Genomic DNA, 15,984 nt, shown 5'->3' on the forward strand with positions numbered 1-15,984 from the left:
CTCCAGACTGCACGCGCTTAGTCTCCTCTTGACTAGTTTGGTTTCCTCATTCGGCAATGACACTCGTGTGTTTGGAGTGAACGTGATGGAATTGCTTATTATATATGACCGCGGTACCGCGAGCGGCCTTATGTCGCCGCTGGCCGAACCACCGACAAGACGCACGTGGCGCGCGGCTGATCGCTTCACCGCGGGCGGGCGGCGGCTGTATCGCAACCTTTTCAAGCTTTTCAAGCGATACTGATCTTTTAAGTATATAGATAAAGTTTAAAATTATTTCACACTGAAAGTGCTCGCCACGACGCTGCCGGCCGCTGCCATTCCGGTGTAACTCGGCCCTAAATAGGCTGCCATGATAGTGCTTCTCTGGATGTCTTCAAGAGAAGACGTGTATATGTACAAGTTATTGTGTTAAGTTTTTCAAGTGTACAAAAATAATAAATATTTTTAAGTACAGTACCTACTTACGTACATTAATAAAATACCTACATTTTACTTGTATCTATTGTTATCAAAATTAAATTATAAGTTCTTGACTTGACCACGACTACGTGAGCCCCTTCAGGCGCCAAAGCTGGATCCGCCCTTGCACTGTGAGCTTACCTACACGTAGGGTGAAGCTGAAATAGCCTCTCAAAGCTATCAGCATAGGTATGAAAAAAAAAACGAATCTTTGTACAATCATCTTCAATTACGTTCGGTTTTCGGCAGGAATTACAATGAAGTTAAAAAAAATCCAATACGACACAAAACATATTTTTTCTTAATTTTGTAAATAAAACTCAAAAAATAAATCTTATTTATTTATAACTTATATAAATTTAAACAATCCTTATAATGTTTCTCGTAATCACTGTAGGTTTTCCCTTCGACCGTTCTCTTCTCGCTTATGTAACCGCTAAGATTATTCTTCTGCCAGAACTCCAAATTTTCTACGCCCAAATCTAGGACGCGATCGATTTTCATCAAACTCAATAAACAGTCATTCAATCTTTTCTTTATTTTGTCTGATGTCTCCTTCTGCTCCTCGACTTGAGATGTTATATCTAAAAAATAGGGTACATTTGAGAACGTTTAATAGATTTTTGACTGGTGGTAGGACCTCTTGTGAGTCCGCACGGGTAGGTACCACCACCCTGCCTATTTCTGCCGTGAAGCAGTAATGCGTTTCGGTTTGAAGGGTGGGGTAGCCGTTGTAACTATACTGAGACCTTAGAACTTATATCTCAAGGTGGGTGGCGTATTTACGTTGTAGATTTTTATGGGCTCCAGTAACCACTTAACACCAGGTGGGCTGTGAGCTCGTCCACCCACTTAAGCAATAAAAAAAAAAAGATTATTTTTTAAGACGACAGACATTGCCTGTCACACCTTGTTATCTAATATATCAAGGTATATAATATCTAATATATTAAGGCACCGTATAACCTATACCTAAGCTGATGGTCTTGAGACCATGTCAGCGTCACCGGGCTAGTACGTGAGCTCACGGGGCTCAAACCTGATGACGTTGCTAACACTGGCCCTAACAAGAGCAGTGTTTCGTAGAATCTACCACCGGATCGGAAACGCGACCCACTGAGAAGATTTGGCGAGAAACTCAGTGGGCTGTGTCTGTGGGTTAATTTACTCGTAGAGCCTTTCGTCGCAAGCGACGGGTCCGACGAAAACGATGACAGGGCTTAGCGTACCTAAGAGCACAGTTAGTGGATCAGGAGGATCCGAAATTATGTAATGAACCGGAAATGGAGGCGTTATCTATATATTAATATGTGAAGCAAAAACTTTGTACCTCTTTTTACGAAAATTGCGCGGACGAAGGAGTATGAAATTTCCCACACCTTTGCCCTCTGTCTTGCAATTAAATTAATTGAAAGGTAATTTTTTTTTATTATTCTTGTAGGCAGACGAGGATACGGCCCACCTGATGGTGAGTGGTTACCGTCGCCCATGGACTTCAGCAATGCTAGGGGCAGAGCCAAGCCGCTGCCTACCTCAAAGAAGCGTTATATTGAAAACTCACCGATATCGATATTCAAATGAACGCAATTAGCGTTTCCTTGTTTCAGTAGCTGGTGTAGATGTCGCCGGTAGCGCGCGCGGGCGGCGAGTGCGCGCGGGGCGGCGCCGGGCGGGCTCCAGCGACGCACCGACGACTCTACCGTCTCGAAGATCCACAGCTTTTCGCCGCTGTAACACAACAATTAATTAATTAATTTCACGCAAATTTACATTGTCTATGGCACGTTGTATTCGAAATTTAATTAATACGCTCTTTAACGTAGTTTTCGTCAAGTTTTTTTTTTTTTTGTGGTAGAATCATCATAGAAACAACATAAAAATTTATATAATTGTTTTTAAAATATGGCAACACAGTTAGTTGCAGTCTTTTATATGTTTGAAGGATTACTAGTGGCTCGGAGACCTTTCCAGTTTCACCAGGACAGGTGGGCGAGTAAAGGCTCAGCCAGGAGTGGTGGGATTTGCTAACAGCTACCCGAGCGCCTCCGAAGGAGACCTAACAACTCAAGAGCAGCTGCTTTTTTTTGCTTAGATGGATGGTTTAGCTCACAGCCCACCTGGTGTTAAGTGGTTACCGGAGCCCATAGACATCTACAACGTAGATGCGCCACCCACCTTGAGATATAAGTTTTGAGGTCACAAAAAAAACATATTGATAAAATCGAATCTCTTTAGCTTAGTCTAGAACTGCCAAAATCTATAAGCAATGATCTAGGGTCTAAATTCTAGACAGTACATATTCATATCGATCTTAGGTGGATTAGTTAAATTTTTCTCGGCTGCAACTTTTCTCAGTTTCTCGTTAAACACCATGTTAGGGAACCGACTAAAATTCCCTTTTCCTAATCCACGCCATCTATCGGCATAATAAAGAAATGTAACGCGCCTCCTAGCGGGCGAAGAAAGGAACTGAGTCGACATTTTCGCACCGCGCGCATAACATTAAAAAAAGCTACATAATTCAAAAATACAGTTTTTCGCAAACTTTGTTATTCAACTTGCTTCGTGTGTCCGTGTGTCTTATACTCCAGCATCCAGAACAGTGCCCCGGGGACAGAAGACCACAAAATATATCAAGCAAGCTTTTGTGAGTACCTTCCCCCTTTTTAGTCTGTTTAGTTTTCTGGGAAGTTAAAATTTATTTCAACAAACTTGTTTATACAACACACCACTACAGCTCTAATCGTCGCCCGTTTGACGCGAAGTTGTCCACTGAATTCCTAAGCCCTCAATCATCATCTGCTTAGGTTCGATGTTAGACCAAGACAAATTAGCTGCCCTCGAGTGGCCTGTTTTAATCGACCGTCAAAACATCGAACCTGAATGGGTTTCATTCGGTCTTGATCACCTGTGGATTCTGGGAACTTTAATGGTCCACTGGTGGGAGTGAGTGATGCGAATACTGGACGATACGAATATTCAGCTCGTCACACAAAAGAAAAATGAGTATGAACTTTTACCACTTCTCGGTTCATAAGTGTATATTTACATTAGGCAGGGGCTTGGCTCTGCCCCTGGCATTGCTGAAGTCCATGGGCGACGGTAACCACTCGCCATCAGGTGGGCTCGTATGCTCGTCTCCCTAATAAGCCAATAAAAAAAGGGTGCGTGTACTTATGTTCGCGAGTAAGAAGTATACTTTATTTTTATTAAATTTATTTAATTTTTTTCATTTAAATTTTAATCAATTTGAAAAAAAAAACGATTAAACAACATCCTCAAACACGCATATCCCTGGACATCCCTTTTCTTGACATCGTATAAATTCGGTAATTCTCGGTACGGTTCGGAAAGTTCACCTGCGGCTATATTCAGACTCGCCAAGTTACGTCGGTCGTATTGTAATGAGCGATTTAGTGGGCAACTTCATTCTGTTAATTTTGTGTCACGGTGCGCGCGCGTCGTAAAATTGAATGAGAGTGATCTCATCAATTTTCCATAACGCGCCTAAAGAAGTATAACTTAAAAAAAAAACCAGTAGAATGATGAGTCCATAGACATCAAAGTGATCACTACAACGGTTTATTACACACAGTCGCGTCACTGCGGTAGTGGAGACTACGCGCATCCGTCGCCATTTGAAGTACTTTCTTGAACATTAAACAATAAACCGTACTCACTTTTCCAAGACCAGTTTCCGGTTTTTGTCCATATGAAAACTCTCTAAATAGATTTTCAGTTCGTCCGCGAATGTCGGGGTTCCGTTCTCTGTTATAAAAAAAAAAAAAAACGATACATAGGTACATTTTAGATGTAGCAAAACACATGTGTTCAGTAAAGTGACGCGTACGCCATCTATAGTCTGTGGTCAAATTGTGAATAGATTAAATATTGGACTTTTTGGCGGGAACGCGAAGAGTGAAGTTGTGTGATTTGTTTTATTTTGTCTATTTAGTGTTTCTTCAGGTTTAAATGTGTAATAACGGTGGTTTATTAACTGTTTAATATCTGTGAAAGTGCACAAATATGGGAAAATGAAACAAAGACGCTGGACGCAACTTCTCGGGATCCTCGAAAAAGTCCACTGAAAAAATCTTAGTAAATGACCACCATTTTACTAAGATTATATTCCATTCCATATCATCTCATTTCATTTAATTTCATCCCAGTTGATTAACGTCTCAAATTAATCATTTTCTCAATTATCTCAATTATAATTTTTCATAAAAATAAGAATATAAATTAAAATAAGACATGACTTAAAGGTCTTAGTTACCAGGTCATAAAATCACTTAAAAAAAAAGATTAAATATTGTTTGTCTTTATTAATATTTGTCTAAAGTGTAGTCTTGGCGAAATCTGTGATTATAGAAATATAATAAACCTTTGACAATAGAATCATAATAGTGCACAAACCTATAATTTCAATTAATCATAGTCGACGACTGAGGGATCACTAGTAATAGTAATAATTTTTTTGTAGTATAGAATACTTAACGGGGTACGCTATTATATATCTCGGCGCAAATATGACTATTTACCTACTTTTTATAAAAATAATAACGATTGAATGTGATAATCGGATCATCTGATCATCAACTAATTACTCTGTGAGAAATTGATGTTAAACAGTCCCTTTTGTTGTAATATTCAATACTTTAAAAACTTGTTAACACGCTCACGTGTACCAAGCCCTATAAATACGGACGTACTGTCTAGCGCTTGGTCCGGTCACCGTTCTCGTCGAACCCGTCGCTTGCGACGAAGGGCTCGACGAGTAAATTAACTCCCAGACACAGCCCACTGAGTTTCTCGCCGGATCTTCTGCGAAGCACGGCTCTTGCTAGGGTTCGTGTTAGCATCGTCGTCAGGTTTGAGCCCCGTGAGCTCACCTACTAGTTACGGTTACGCTGGAAAAGCCGCTCCAGGCTACCAACTTAGGTAGGAAAAAAAAAAAAAAAGCGCTTGTTCATTCGTGTCCGAGCCGTAGCTTTTCTCCTCCGTCATATATATTAGATAAGTTTATTTCTTTTGTTTTTTTTTTAATTACCTGCGCGGTCATTGAACGAGTCACTCGTAGAAGCGTCTAGATCGAAGCTCAGTTGTAACTTCATCTTCCTAGACGAGCGTTTCTCATCGTAAAACTTTTGTAGTTGCTCTATCGATTCTTGTGGTAGCGATATATGAGCTGAAAAATCAAGTTTTTATATAAAGCTATATATATATATATATATCGACGATTGAAAGGCAAACATGACTAAGCGACAATAACTGCTTTGTACATAAATGATAGGCAATAAACCATATTCGATGCGCAAAATATATATCTAGGTCTATTAAAATCATTTCAATCCTACAGCTAGATTCGTTAAAATAGATTTTTTTTCAGGTATTTGAACTTTAAATTCGTCTACTGTAAAGTTCACGCATTGTCGCTTAGTCACGTTTGCCTTTCAAGCGTCGATATATATAGCTCGTCTTCTTATTCGTATTTTATTTTTTAAGCATGGCAATGGGCTTCTTGAGAGCCCATTATTGCCAGATTAAATTTACTTTAAAAAAATTTTCAATGGTTGTGAAGCGAAATTAGATGAAATTTATTTATTTGAGACTGTAATCTATTTTAATGAAATCAAATAAAACGAAAAGCGACGGGCTGATATATAGGCTCAGTAATAAGGTGGATATGTACTGAAACCAGGGCCCTGAAACTGCGATACTTTAAGAAATACATTTTCTTTGTATGGAAACTAGCGACATCTTGTAGCGAATGCCCTTAAACGTATATGTTAAACACAGAAAATAAAAAAAATAAAAAAATCATACAAGTCTTTATTTGTTATAAATTAATTGATTAATTTTTATCAATTTGTGGTTTCTGAAAATTTACAAAATTCTTCATTAAAAATAAAATATAGGATAGGTAATAGGTTACTGCCATCTACAGGAGCAATGAGAAACTTATCGAAGCGAAGCCATCTAGTGGTCGACGTCCGTAAACATTTTTGTTGAGTGCTTGAGTTGCTTAACTATAACTAATTTATGTGTATTATCTATGATTGAGACTTCAGTAGACTCTTTGGGAGGAATACGAGAATGAGTCACATCACGAATATTAAGAAATTAATACGGGCTAGATATGGCCGTAGCATATAGAAGCTTTGAACACACTCACCCTTGCCCACCGAGTTTCTCGCCGGATCTTCTCAGTGGGTCGCGTTTCCGATCCGGTGGTAGATTCTGCGAAGCACTGCTCTTGCTAGGGCCAGTGTCAGCAACACTCCGCTTTGAGCTCCGTGAGCTTGTGGCGGTAGCCATCATACAACGCAAGATATTTGACAGATGCCTGAATCCCGGTCACCACACTTTCAAGATAAACTCGCATATATACAAGTTCCGAACAACAACATTCGAACCGTCGGTCTACCGAGCAATATCACCCGCTCGGTGGAAGAGCTTCCCTTGTCATTTAACCCTCCCAAAAGCTCACCTACATATTAGGGCGAAGCTGAAATAGCCTCTCAAGTCTATGAGCATAGGTAGGAAGAAAAAAAACTCACCCTTGTACCTGTCCATGCGGCCGCTGCAGCCTCGTCTCTGCAGACAGCCGAACACCGCTGTGAGGCACTCCCTCACGTTGGCTATCTTCCGATCGGTCACATTCAGCGACGATAGCGCGCGTTTCAACTCATCTTTCTTTGTTATCTGCGAATAAAAAAATATTAGTAATGCAGTAAGCGTTACAAGTGGAAATAAATTAAGGTGGGTGGCGCATTTACGTTTATGGGTGCCAGTAACCACTTAGCAGCAGGTGGGCTGTGAGCCCGACCACCAATATAAGCAATAAAAAAAAAGTTTTGTTAGGCGCTGGGGTTTGAGATAAATAAACGTTCCACCAAAGTACAACTTATAAATTGTATTCAACACTTAGAACACTTAAAACACTCAACAAACACTTGAAAATTCTCAATTTGCTTCTTCTGGCGTTGCTTCAGGTGATCCGTTCGCTGTTTCGCCTCGAGTAGTTCCTATTAATGACTGCGTGCCATATCTGCAACACTTTTATAGGAGACGAAATGTCTAGAATCTTCGAGAATATTCCACAAAAATCGAGTATTGTGTTTCCGCTATCTGACAATAGATGTCACTGTACTTCTCGTCTAGGCGCTACTCGATCCTTCGATATTCGTTCGACTATTCGGCGATAGATGGCGTTACTCTTACCGGCGTAACAGTATCGAAACCAGTATCGAATTACAAAATCGCGAATTAGCAAATCGCATTTACCTAGGGTACGTAGCAGGCTCTTGTGAAACTGACAACAAAATTCCAAGCTTAACTACCACAATGAGGCAAAAAAAAACCATTGAAATCAAGCAAGCAAGGAAGGGCGAACTTACAATGCTTTTATCGACGTTGGCAATCAGTCGCCGCGTGGCGTGCTTGTCTGCGGTCAGTTTGCCGACGGCCGCGAAGGGTCCCGCCCGCGCCTTCAGCTCTTCGAGCAGGATTTTCAAAGATTCGACTCGTGTCTGCGTTCGAGTCCTTTCGCATTCCCGCACGAGATACTCGCACGAGTCACCGGTCAGGTACGTCTGTGGATAAAGATAAAAAAGCCTTTATTAACAACCTTAATTCATAAATATTTAGGTATATACTATTTAAAAAAAAAAACTGAACGTTTGATAACGGCTAAGAGTGTTTTGCTTCCGCATAGGCCTTTCCCAAATCCTGCCATAAGTCCCAGTCGTGGCATTTCCTCTTTCACGTAAAGCATGGAACCTTTTGCTTCTTATGAAATGACTTCTTATTACATTTCCACTTAATATTTTTTAATTGTGTATGATACACATTTTTGTTTTCATACGGACACCTTTTAATTTTATTTTATCCTTTCTTTTAGCATTTAACATGCTTCCCTCCATACTATGCTGGCATGTCTGTAGTTTTTTTATCTTCTTCAAGGAATTAAATGTTACCGTATGTTATTATGTATGTTACTATCCTAACCCCAGCCCTGACACCCTTCAAAACGAAACGTATGACTGCTTAGCGGCCGGAACGGGTACAATGGTGGGACCTACCCGTGCGGGCTCATAAAAGCGCCAGAAAACCTTTAATTTTTACTATACGACGTTATTCCTTTATCGTGGAAGCAATTCATGAAAGTCTGTGTAGAGAGTAGCTATTATTGAACACAAAAAATTGTGACTGATGCCTCAATCTCGCTTACGACATTTTCAAGATAAGTTTCAAATGTGTTAAGGTACGTTTTCTTAAGAAAAATGGTTTCGGTCTACGAAATTCGAACATCGGCATTCTTGCACCGTTCAATGAGGTCATCTTATACGACATAATTACATCAATGCGTTACGTAGGACACCGGTGGCCTACATGGCAGTGAATGTGTTAATAGGTTTTGGAATTAGACATGGTGACATCTCTATTTATTTCGAGAACAAATTTTTAGTAGTACGTTTGGAGCAGCTTAAGAATCCAATAGTGTCATAGAAAATATAAGATCGTTGTGTTCTTACATTAAGATTGTTGACAGCAGCAGCGAGTCTCAGCTGCGCCTGAGCTATCAGCGCCTTGTTCTTCATCGCTTCCAACGCTACGGAGCAGTGCAGGGCCGCTGTGTGCGCTACGATTGACTTCGCCGTAGGCCTGTATATGGAAAGCAATCTTATTTAAATTTAGAAAGGATTTTTTTTCTGTTTCCGATCCATGGGCAATGTATCTATTATAGCAAGCCTAAAGAGCTATTCCAGCTATGCCCAGACGGGTAGGTGAGCTCACGGGATCAACTTGAGAGAATTTGCTAACACTAGCCGTAGCAAGAGCGGTGCTTCGCAGAATCTACCACTGGATCGGAATCGCGACCCACTGAGAAAATCCGGCGAGAAACTCAGTGGGCTGTGTCTGTGGGTTAGTTCGTCGAGGAAATTATCGAATTTGTTTGAAATGCGCACCTGTGTAGGGGCGGTGCGGGGGTGTGCAGCGCGGGGGGGCGCGGCGGCACGCACAGCGCGGCCCGGCGCCGCACCACGCGCGGCCACAGCGACGCGCCGCGACAGCGGACCAGCGACCACATGCACTCTTCTGTACACAAATAAAACTACTAGTTTTAGTGATTACTAAAAAAAAAAATGTTTTTTTGCAGACGGTATCTCATTTTGGGGCCATGACGTCCCTTACCGGGAAGTACGCAAATGTAAGTTACTATTTTACTTTGTAATTTTTTACGTTTACCGTAAGGTTGGGCATTATATAAGCAAAAATCTAGGATGTGATATAAAAGATTTACAAAACTTGGTACCCGCTAGTACTCGCCATATATTAAAATGAAGATTAATGAACAAAAGAATGACACTAACATCTGTAAGGGTCGAAGCTTCGTTAAAATTTGACAAGACTCAATTATAAAACAAGAAAGTCACTTACTTAGACACAACTTAGGTATCTAAGAGTAACTTACCATATTCATTTTCTGTACTAGAATTGTTAGAGATGGTCGTAGACCCAGTGGCGTTGTTGACACTTGTCACTGAAGAATGTGACAGTGCTGCCTGCCGTGTGTTGGAGCGACGCATTAGTGTAATGCATTTATCCAAATTATCCTGAAATTAAATATTTTTACGAGTAAATAAATATTTTTAAAATACTATTATTACGTAAACACTGATTCCTAAATACTTAATTGTCCCTATAAAAGTAATTATGCATTAACAATACTGTAATTGTAAAATTGAAATAACATCAAAATTAGACTTCAGTACAAATCATGTTGCCTGCATGTCCTAAGTTATTCTTGAATACGGGACCTATAAAAGCTTGCATATTTTTCATTGTTAACTGGGTCAGTACATTTTTTATTTAATTTTTTCAACATTAATTTTATCACTAAAACTTATATAATATAAATTTGCAGTCCACTTCAATAATTCATTAATTTGCATATTAGAATAAAATTAGAACTCATATCTCCAGGTGGGTGGCGGTATTTAGGTTGTAGATGTCTATGGGCTTCAGTAACCACTTATCGCTTCTGGATGCTGTAGGGTTTTGGAATAGATTGTGTAGTGAACAAATTAATATATTCATTAACTAACCTCATTTTCCTCAGTCCTTTCAATGTATGATAACGATTTTGCTATGTTCATGGTCTCTTGCAAGTCTGTTTTCTTACTTTGTAGTTGTTCGGAAACTTTTTGCAGTAACAGGACCCTCCTTTCTGCATCCTGGACATGACACTGAGACTCTTTTCGTTGAGTCACTAGAATTATAAATATTTATACTGCGGTGTAATATTAAAATCATTGTCCTGTTTAGCCAAGAAAAACTGTCTGTAATACTTAATAGAAATCACTGATAAATACTGATTACACAAAAGCAATAAAACCTCTATGATTCTACCAAGACCAAGACCTTTAATGATGGTAGGACCTCTTGTGAGTCCGCGCGGGTGGGTACCACCACCCTGTCTGTTTCTGCCGTGAAGCAGTAATGCGTTTCGGTTTGAAGGGTGGGGCAGCCGTTGTAATTATACTTCAGACTTTAGAACTTATATCTCAAGGTGGGTGGCGCATTTGTGGATGTCTATGGGCTCCAGTAACCACTTAACACCAGGTGGGCTGTGAGCTCGTCCACCCATTAAAGCAATAGAAAAAAAAAAATAACAAATGAGAACTGCAGTGGGAGGAACATTCAGGAAGAAATCAGTAGAATGGCCTAGAGCAAGGAGTTATGGCAGAACATTATAAAATGAATCAAATTTGCCCTTTCCAAGTCAAGCTCCTCCTCTGATAAGCTGAGGACCATTCTATCAAGTAAAATAATTAAGAAGAAATAATAATTCTGCCATCTCCAGACTTACAATACCCCCCCCCCCCCTTTAACAGATTTCCTTTGACCTCTAAATATGTTTACAGCATACTTATGCACACGAACACACACATCAACAATTAAAGCCTAATGTAAATGGCAAGATAAGTTATAATGACAAAGCATAGAAGCTTTTTCAATATCTTACATTTAGTTGAGACTTTCTCAATCAGAAGATGAAGCTCCTGTTTATTTTGTTTCAAATTGGATTCTGCTTCTTGCAATCTTTTCTTGAGGTTTTCATATTCCTTCCACACGGAGAGTTCTTCTGGTACTGTGTCATTGTTATTCTATCGACAATGTAAAAAGACTCTTTTTTATATGTATTTAAGGTATGTTTTTGAAGTTACTACTTTTGACTTATGCTGAACTGTTGAATGTAACAAATCAATGTTTTTATTGTGAAATATAAATCTGATGTTGCAAAAATCATCAAATATTAGCATAAACTTGGTAGATGTGTAAGTGATCATACTGGGATGCCACATGGTGATAGTAATGAATTTGCTTTTACATGTATTTTGCATAAGTCTATTGGGTTGCATCCTAAGCATAGCTATAATAAGTTAACGGTAAATAATAAAGAATTGACCTCGCCCTACACTTATATTGTCATCAGATCAGTGCTCTAGATCATACCTTTTTATATTCAAAAGTCTTTTTGCATTTTTTAATGTCATCTATAAAGACCAGCTGTTTTTTAAATTTGATAACATTCTTCGATTCAACTTCTTCCATTAGACTGCGCCATACAATATAATATTGGCCACGGCACATTCTATAATATAAGATTAATTATTAATTTCTTGTTTTATGACTAGCGTGGAATGACTTTAAGCGATTTTTTTATTGCATAGATAGGTGGATGAGTTCAAACCCAAACTGGTGTATTGACACATCAACAATTTTTGAGGTGGGTGGAAACATGGAGATGGTCATGATGATCCTAAATAAGCCCTGTGTACTAGGCGCTATGCTGAGCACCTAAAAATTATTTGTTTAAAGTTTATAGGCACAAAAATTTTACACAAACTTAATGACATGGATAATTATTTCTCGGAATGATTTTATACATTAATGGATCCAACACTTAAATACCAGTTGCAATGCGCATTATGAAAGTTCTGTAGTTATCTTAAAGAAAATTACGTATTCGTTAAAACAAATTAAAAGTCAATAAATTTATCAAATCTGTTTAGTTAAGATATATTCGACCACAGTCAGATTATCGATTGGAACGTTTTAGAGTAACTTTACTCGCTAGATATTAAATAAGATCGCATTTGCCACTAGAAAATAATAAATTAAACAGACTTAAAAAAACTGTTTCTAAACTACTACCACTGTAAATAAAATACTAACTGTTTCGCATTATCCAAACGCGGAACTTTGTCTTGAGGACACCCCATAGCCAGTAACCATTCCATAAATTTTTGTGGTACTTCATCACTAATAAGTTTCACCTTTTCGTCACTCATTGTATTAATTCCCTACAACAAAATTATGAAGTAAAATCAAAAATGACTGTTACGTCTGTTACAGTTTACTATGTTTTGAATTTTGAAATAGGGATGCCATCGGAGATCAATAGATCGATGATAGGTAGATTTTATGATCAAAACTATCGATGTTCTCAATCGATGCTGCTAAACTTTTTTTGTACCTTAGTGAGCTTTCAGCATAGTCCAATTGATGGAAATTATCACCCACGGATATCGTCAATCCGTTGCGTCAGTGGTTACCATAAAATTTTCAGCTTATGCCTCATTTGAAGGTAGACGCTTTAGTACTTGCAAAATTTGATGTGACGTTTTTTTCGACTTGAAAATCATTTTAAATAACCAGATAAATAAAATATCAAATTAATAAACAGAATTATGTATATTTTCAAGAAGTAAAGTTCGATCTGTTTTTGTATATTTTACGGCATGATAACGAGACATTTAAGTAAAGTCTTACATTTTCCTATAATATGTTAAGATTTGAAAAATGATACGAAGTTGATTAATTTGATACAAGATGGAATGAAAAAAGTCTCAGTAAAATAATAACTATTTACTGAGACTTTCAGTGAACTTTTTAGAAGAATCCTATAAGTTATATCTAATTTTCCCACATTTAAGGACTTTTACAGATGTTAAACAGTTAATAAACCACAGTTATTACACATTGAAACCTCAAGAAACATTAAATGAACAAAATAACACAGTTCAAGATTCCGCTAAAAGTCGATTAATATTTCCCTGGAAACCAACTGGAAAGCCCCTTTTTTTGCTCAAGTTCAACCAATTTAGTAGGCAAAAGAACAAAGCCCACACTGCTATGATGTCATGTGATCTCTTGTCTCTTGTCATCTTGTCAGTCTCAGTCATGGAGTTAATAAGTAATGCCGAGAAATCGGTCTCGAAAGAGAATACTTTTTGGTCGCGGTGTCCTTGTCTAATGTGGTGACCATATAAAATTTATTTATAGGACAAAATTATACACATGCATCAGTTTTGAATTTACCTTAAGTAATTCTGTGTAGCCCTATGTAAATACAAAACACGTGCTTGCAACAGTTTATTTATGTAAATTTAATTCTAAACATTGCTTCGTCGTCATGGTGACTTTTTTTCGACGTTTTTTTTGGAAATTGCTGCGTTGTCGAAAATCTAGCACTGAGTTTTATTACAAACATCATTACCTCAGTTCTATTACTTAAACTTCCTCAAACTCATGTTTAACGTCCGAATACTCAACCGCGACTTAAATATTATGTTGAACTTAATTACGCAATTCCTACTTTAATGTACTGGCTAAGTAGGCCGTGCAAATTAATATTTGACACTGCAACACACATGGTCTGCGCGTATCGGATGCTCTTTTCCTACATTCACATCTTCAATTGAATTAAAATTGCTTGTATTTTTACTTAGTGCTATTTTCATGACACGTGTATATTAAGTCTACTAGTTACATTTTAGGAAATAAAACACAATGGGTAATAAAATGAAATGAACTGAAATTCATTTATTTGTTATATGTAGACAATTAAATAACTCTTAAATGACAAGTCAATACACATAACACAATACACACAGTACTTGATCTCTATTTACAAAATATTGGTTATATTATTATTATTAAGTTCAGTTAATTTTCTGTAGTCTTATAATATAATATTTCCTCTATTTTATGTTAATTCTTTTTTTTTCACCGAAATACATAATTTATTTTAATCAACATCTAAGTGAACCATGAGTATCATTAAAATTTCGCAATTTAAATTTAAATTCAATTAAAAATCGCCATTTTTCTTTAATAAATCTAAAATCGACTTTATATTTACAATCACTATTTCGCGACTTTTAAGTTTTTGTTTCAAAACCTTAACATCTTGTCGTAATTTTGCTTTTCTCGGGGTATTTTTTATTTCTTGCGTTTGAGTACTTGATTCCTCTTGTTTGACCTTTATATAGGACATTTTCCAGAAATTCCAACGTCATATTTACTAGAAGATACTCCTCGTTCGCTTAACGTCAGGCAAATGATATACATGCTTGCGTGCGACGTTATTCAATACAATAAAAAAAGTTCAAAAAATACCACGTGGTGGCTCTTGTAATTTAAAAAATACATTGCAAAATTATAGTTTTTCACGATTGTTTTTTCAAATTTAGTATATGACATAGATTAAGTACAATTTATAAGACAAATGGTATTAAATATTATAATGAGAAAAAATATCTCACATTTTAAAAATATATACTCACACTAGTAAAAATTTATCAATGAATGTGACATATGGAAGGATATTCCACAAACTGGAGATGATTCTCGCTTACAACCACTTACAATACAAGTGTTCACCATGATTACACGGAAACTTTCACGATTTTCGAAAAAAACAAGCCACAAGCTGTATCAGTGCCCTTTTAACTTCGAACTACAAACGTAAATAGACGCCATTTTTCTTATATCCATTCATAGCTCTTTTTCGGTGATGCCAACAATTAATCTGGCTTCCCACCAAATTCAACATGTAAACCATCAGAAATCTACGTACCTACCATGAAATTTTCCATTAAACAGATTTCTTATTATTATAGAACAATAATTATTTTGTTAATGAGCTTTATTAATATATGATGCTCTATTAAAAATCAACATATATCATATAATCAATACTTCTTATATAATTTATTTTAATAAATTGTCATCATTAGAAACTAATTTCACCATAACTTTGTACGTTTCTTTTGAACCAATTTAATTTTTGACGTTGATGGAAATTCTAAATTGTCGCAAAATTTTCTAGTTAAGTCATAAAATGTTTATAATCCTGTAAAGTAGATTGATTTTAACCTTTTCGATAATTTTCAACAACGCCCAAGCTACTAAAAAATCCACTAACCATTAAAAGCCATTTTTGATAACTAAGACAGGGGTCCAAATTACGAGAATTCGTGGAAAATCCTCTAAGCTAGCTACACTGCTTTTTGTTTGTAAAATGTGCGAGAGGGACACCACCACTTAATAATCATTCTCTTTTCAGACCGTTTTTCCTAACATCTTTTGCTATTTAAAAATAAACTTTAAGCCATAGAGATAAAGTATATTTTTAGTTTTTATGTCAAACCAAGTAAGCACTCCAGT

The 15,984-nt window shown here is 37.3% G+C and overlaps 1 protein-coding gene across 5 annotated transcripts; it reads right to left on the reverse strand.

Annotated features, from left to right (window-relative positions):
* Positions 1–790: 790 nt before the first annotated feature.
* LOC101744317 (uncharacterized) lies at positions 791–15,984 on the reverse strand. Of its 5 annotated transcripts, none has more exons than XM_038018096.2 (14): positions 15,102–15,983; positions 12,709–12,836; positions 11,986–12,124; positions 11,495–11,636; positions 10,575–10,738; positions 9,941–10,082; positions 9,435–9,564; positions 9,000–9,129; positions 7,863–8,057; positions 7,023–7,167; positions 5,513–5,650; positions 4,143–4,230; positions 2,024–2,190; positions 791–1,046 (listed from the first exon to the last, which is right to left on the reverse strand). In XM_038018096.2, exons 2-14 carry the CDS (start codon positions 12,822–12,824, stop codon positions 805–807), a joined length of 1,938 nt encoding a protein of 645 aa, XP_037874024.1. In that variant the 5' UTR covers positions 12,825–12,836; positions 15,102–15,983; the 3' UTR covers positions 791–804. The 5 variants fall into 5 exon arrangements, with proteins under 5 accessions (XP_037874024.1, XP_012545156.2, XP_012545157.2 ...); XM_012689702.4 differs by lacking the exon at positions 15,102–15,983 and adding an exon at positions 13,010–13,156; XM_012689703.4 differs by lacking the exon at positions 15,102–15,983 and adding an exon at positions 12,224–12,330 and having other exon boundaries at positions 12,709–12,847.

This window comes from Bombyx mori, chromosome 20 (genome assembly GCF_030269925.1).
Source record: "Bombyx mori chromosome 20, ASM3026992v2".
Taxonomy (NCBI): Eukaryota; Metazoa; Arthropoda; class Insecta; order Lepidoptera; family Bombycidae; genus Bombyx; species Bombyx mori.

What these genes read in the sequence shown, in the direction of transcription:
- LOC101744317 (XM_038018096.2), bottom strand. Translation starts at nt 12,824, where the DNA reads ATGAGTGACGAAAAGGTGAAACTTATTAGTGATGAAGTACCACAAAAA. An exon ending in CGGAAACTGGTCTTGGAAAA is followed by an intron (nt 2,191 to 4,142) that starts GTGAGTACGGTT and finishes GTTGTGTTACAG; the next exon opens with CGGCGAAAAGCTGTGGATCT. An exon ending in TCATTTGAATATCGATATCG is followed by an intron (nt 1,047 to 2,023) that starts GTGAGTTTTCAA and finishes CCTATTTTTTAG; the next exon opens with ATATAACATCTCAAGTCGAG.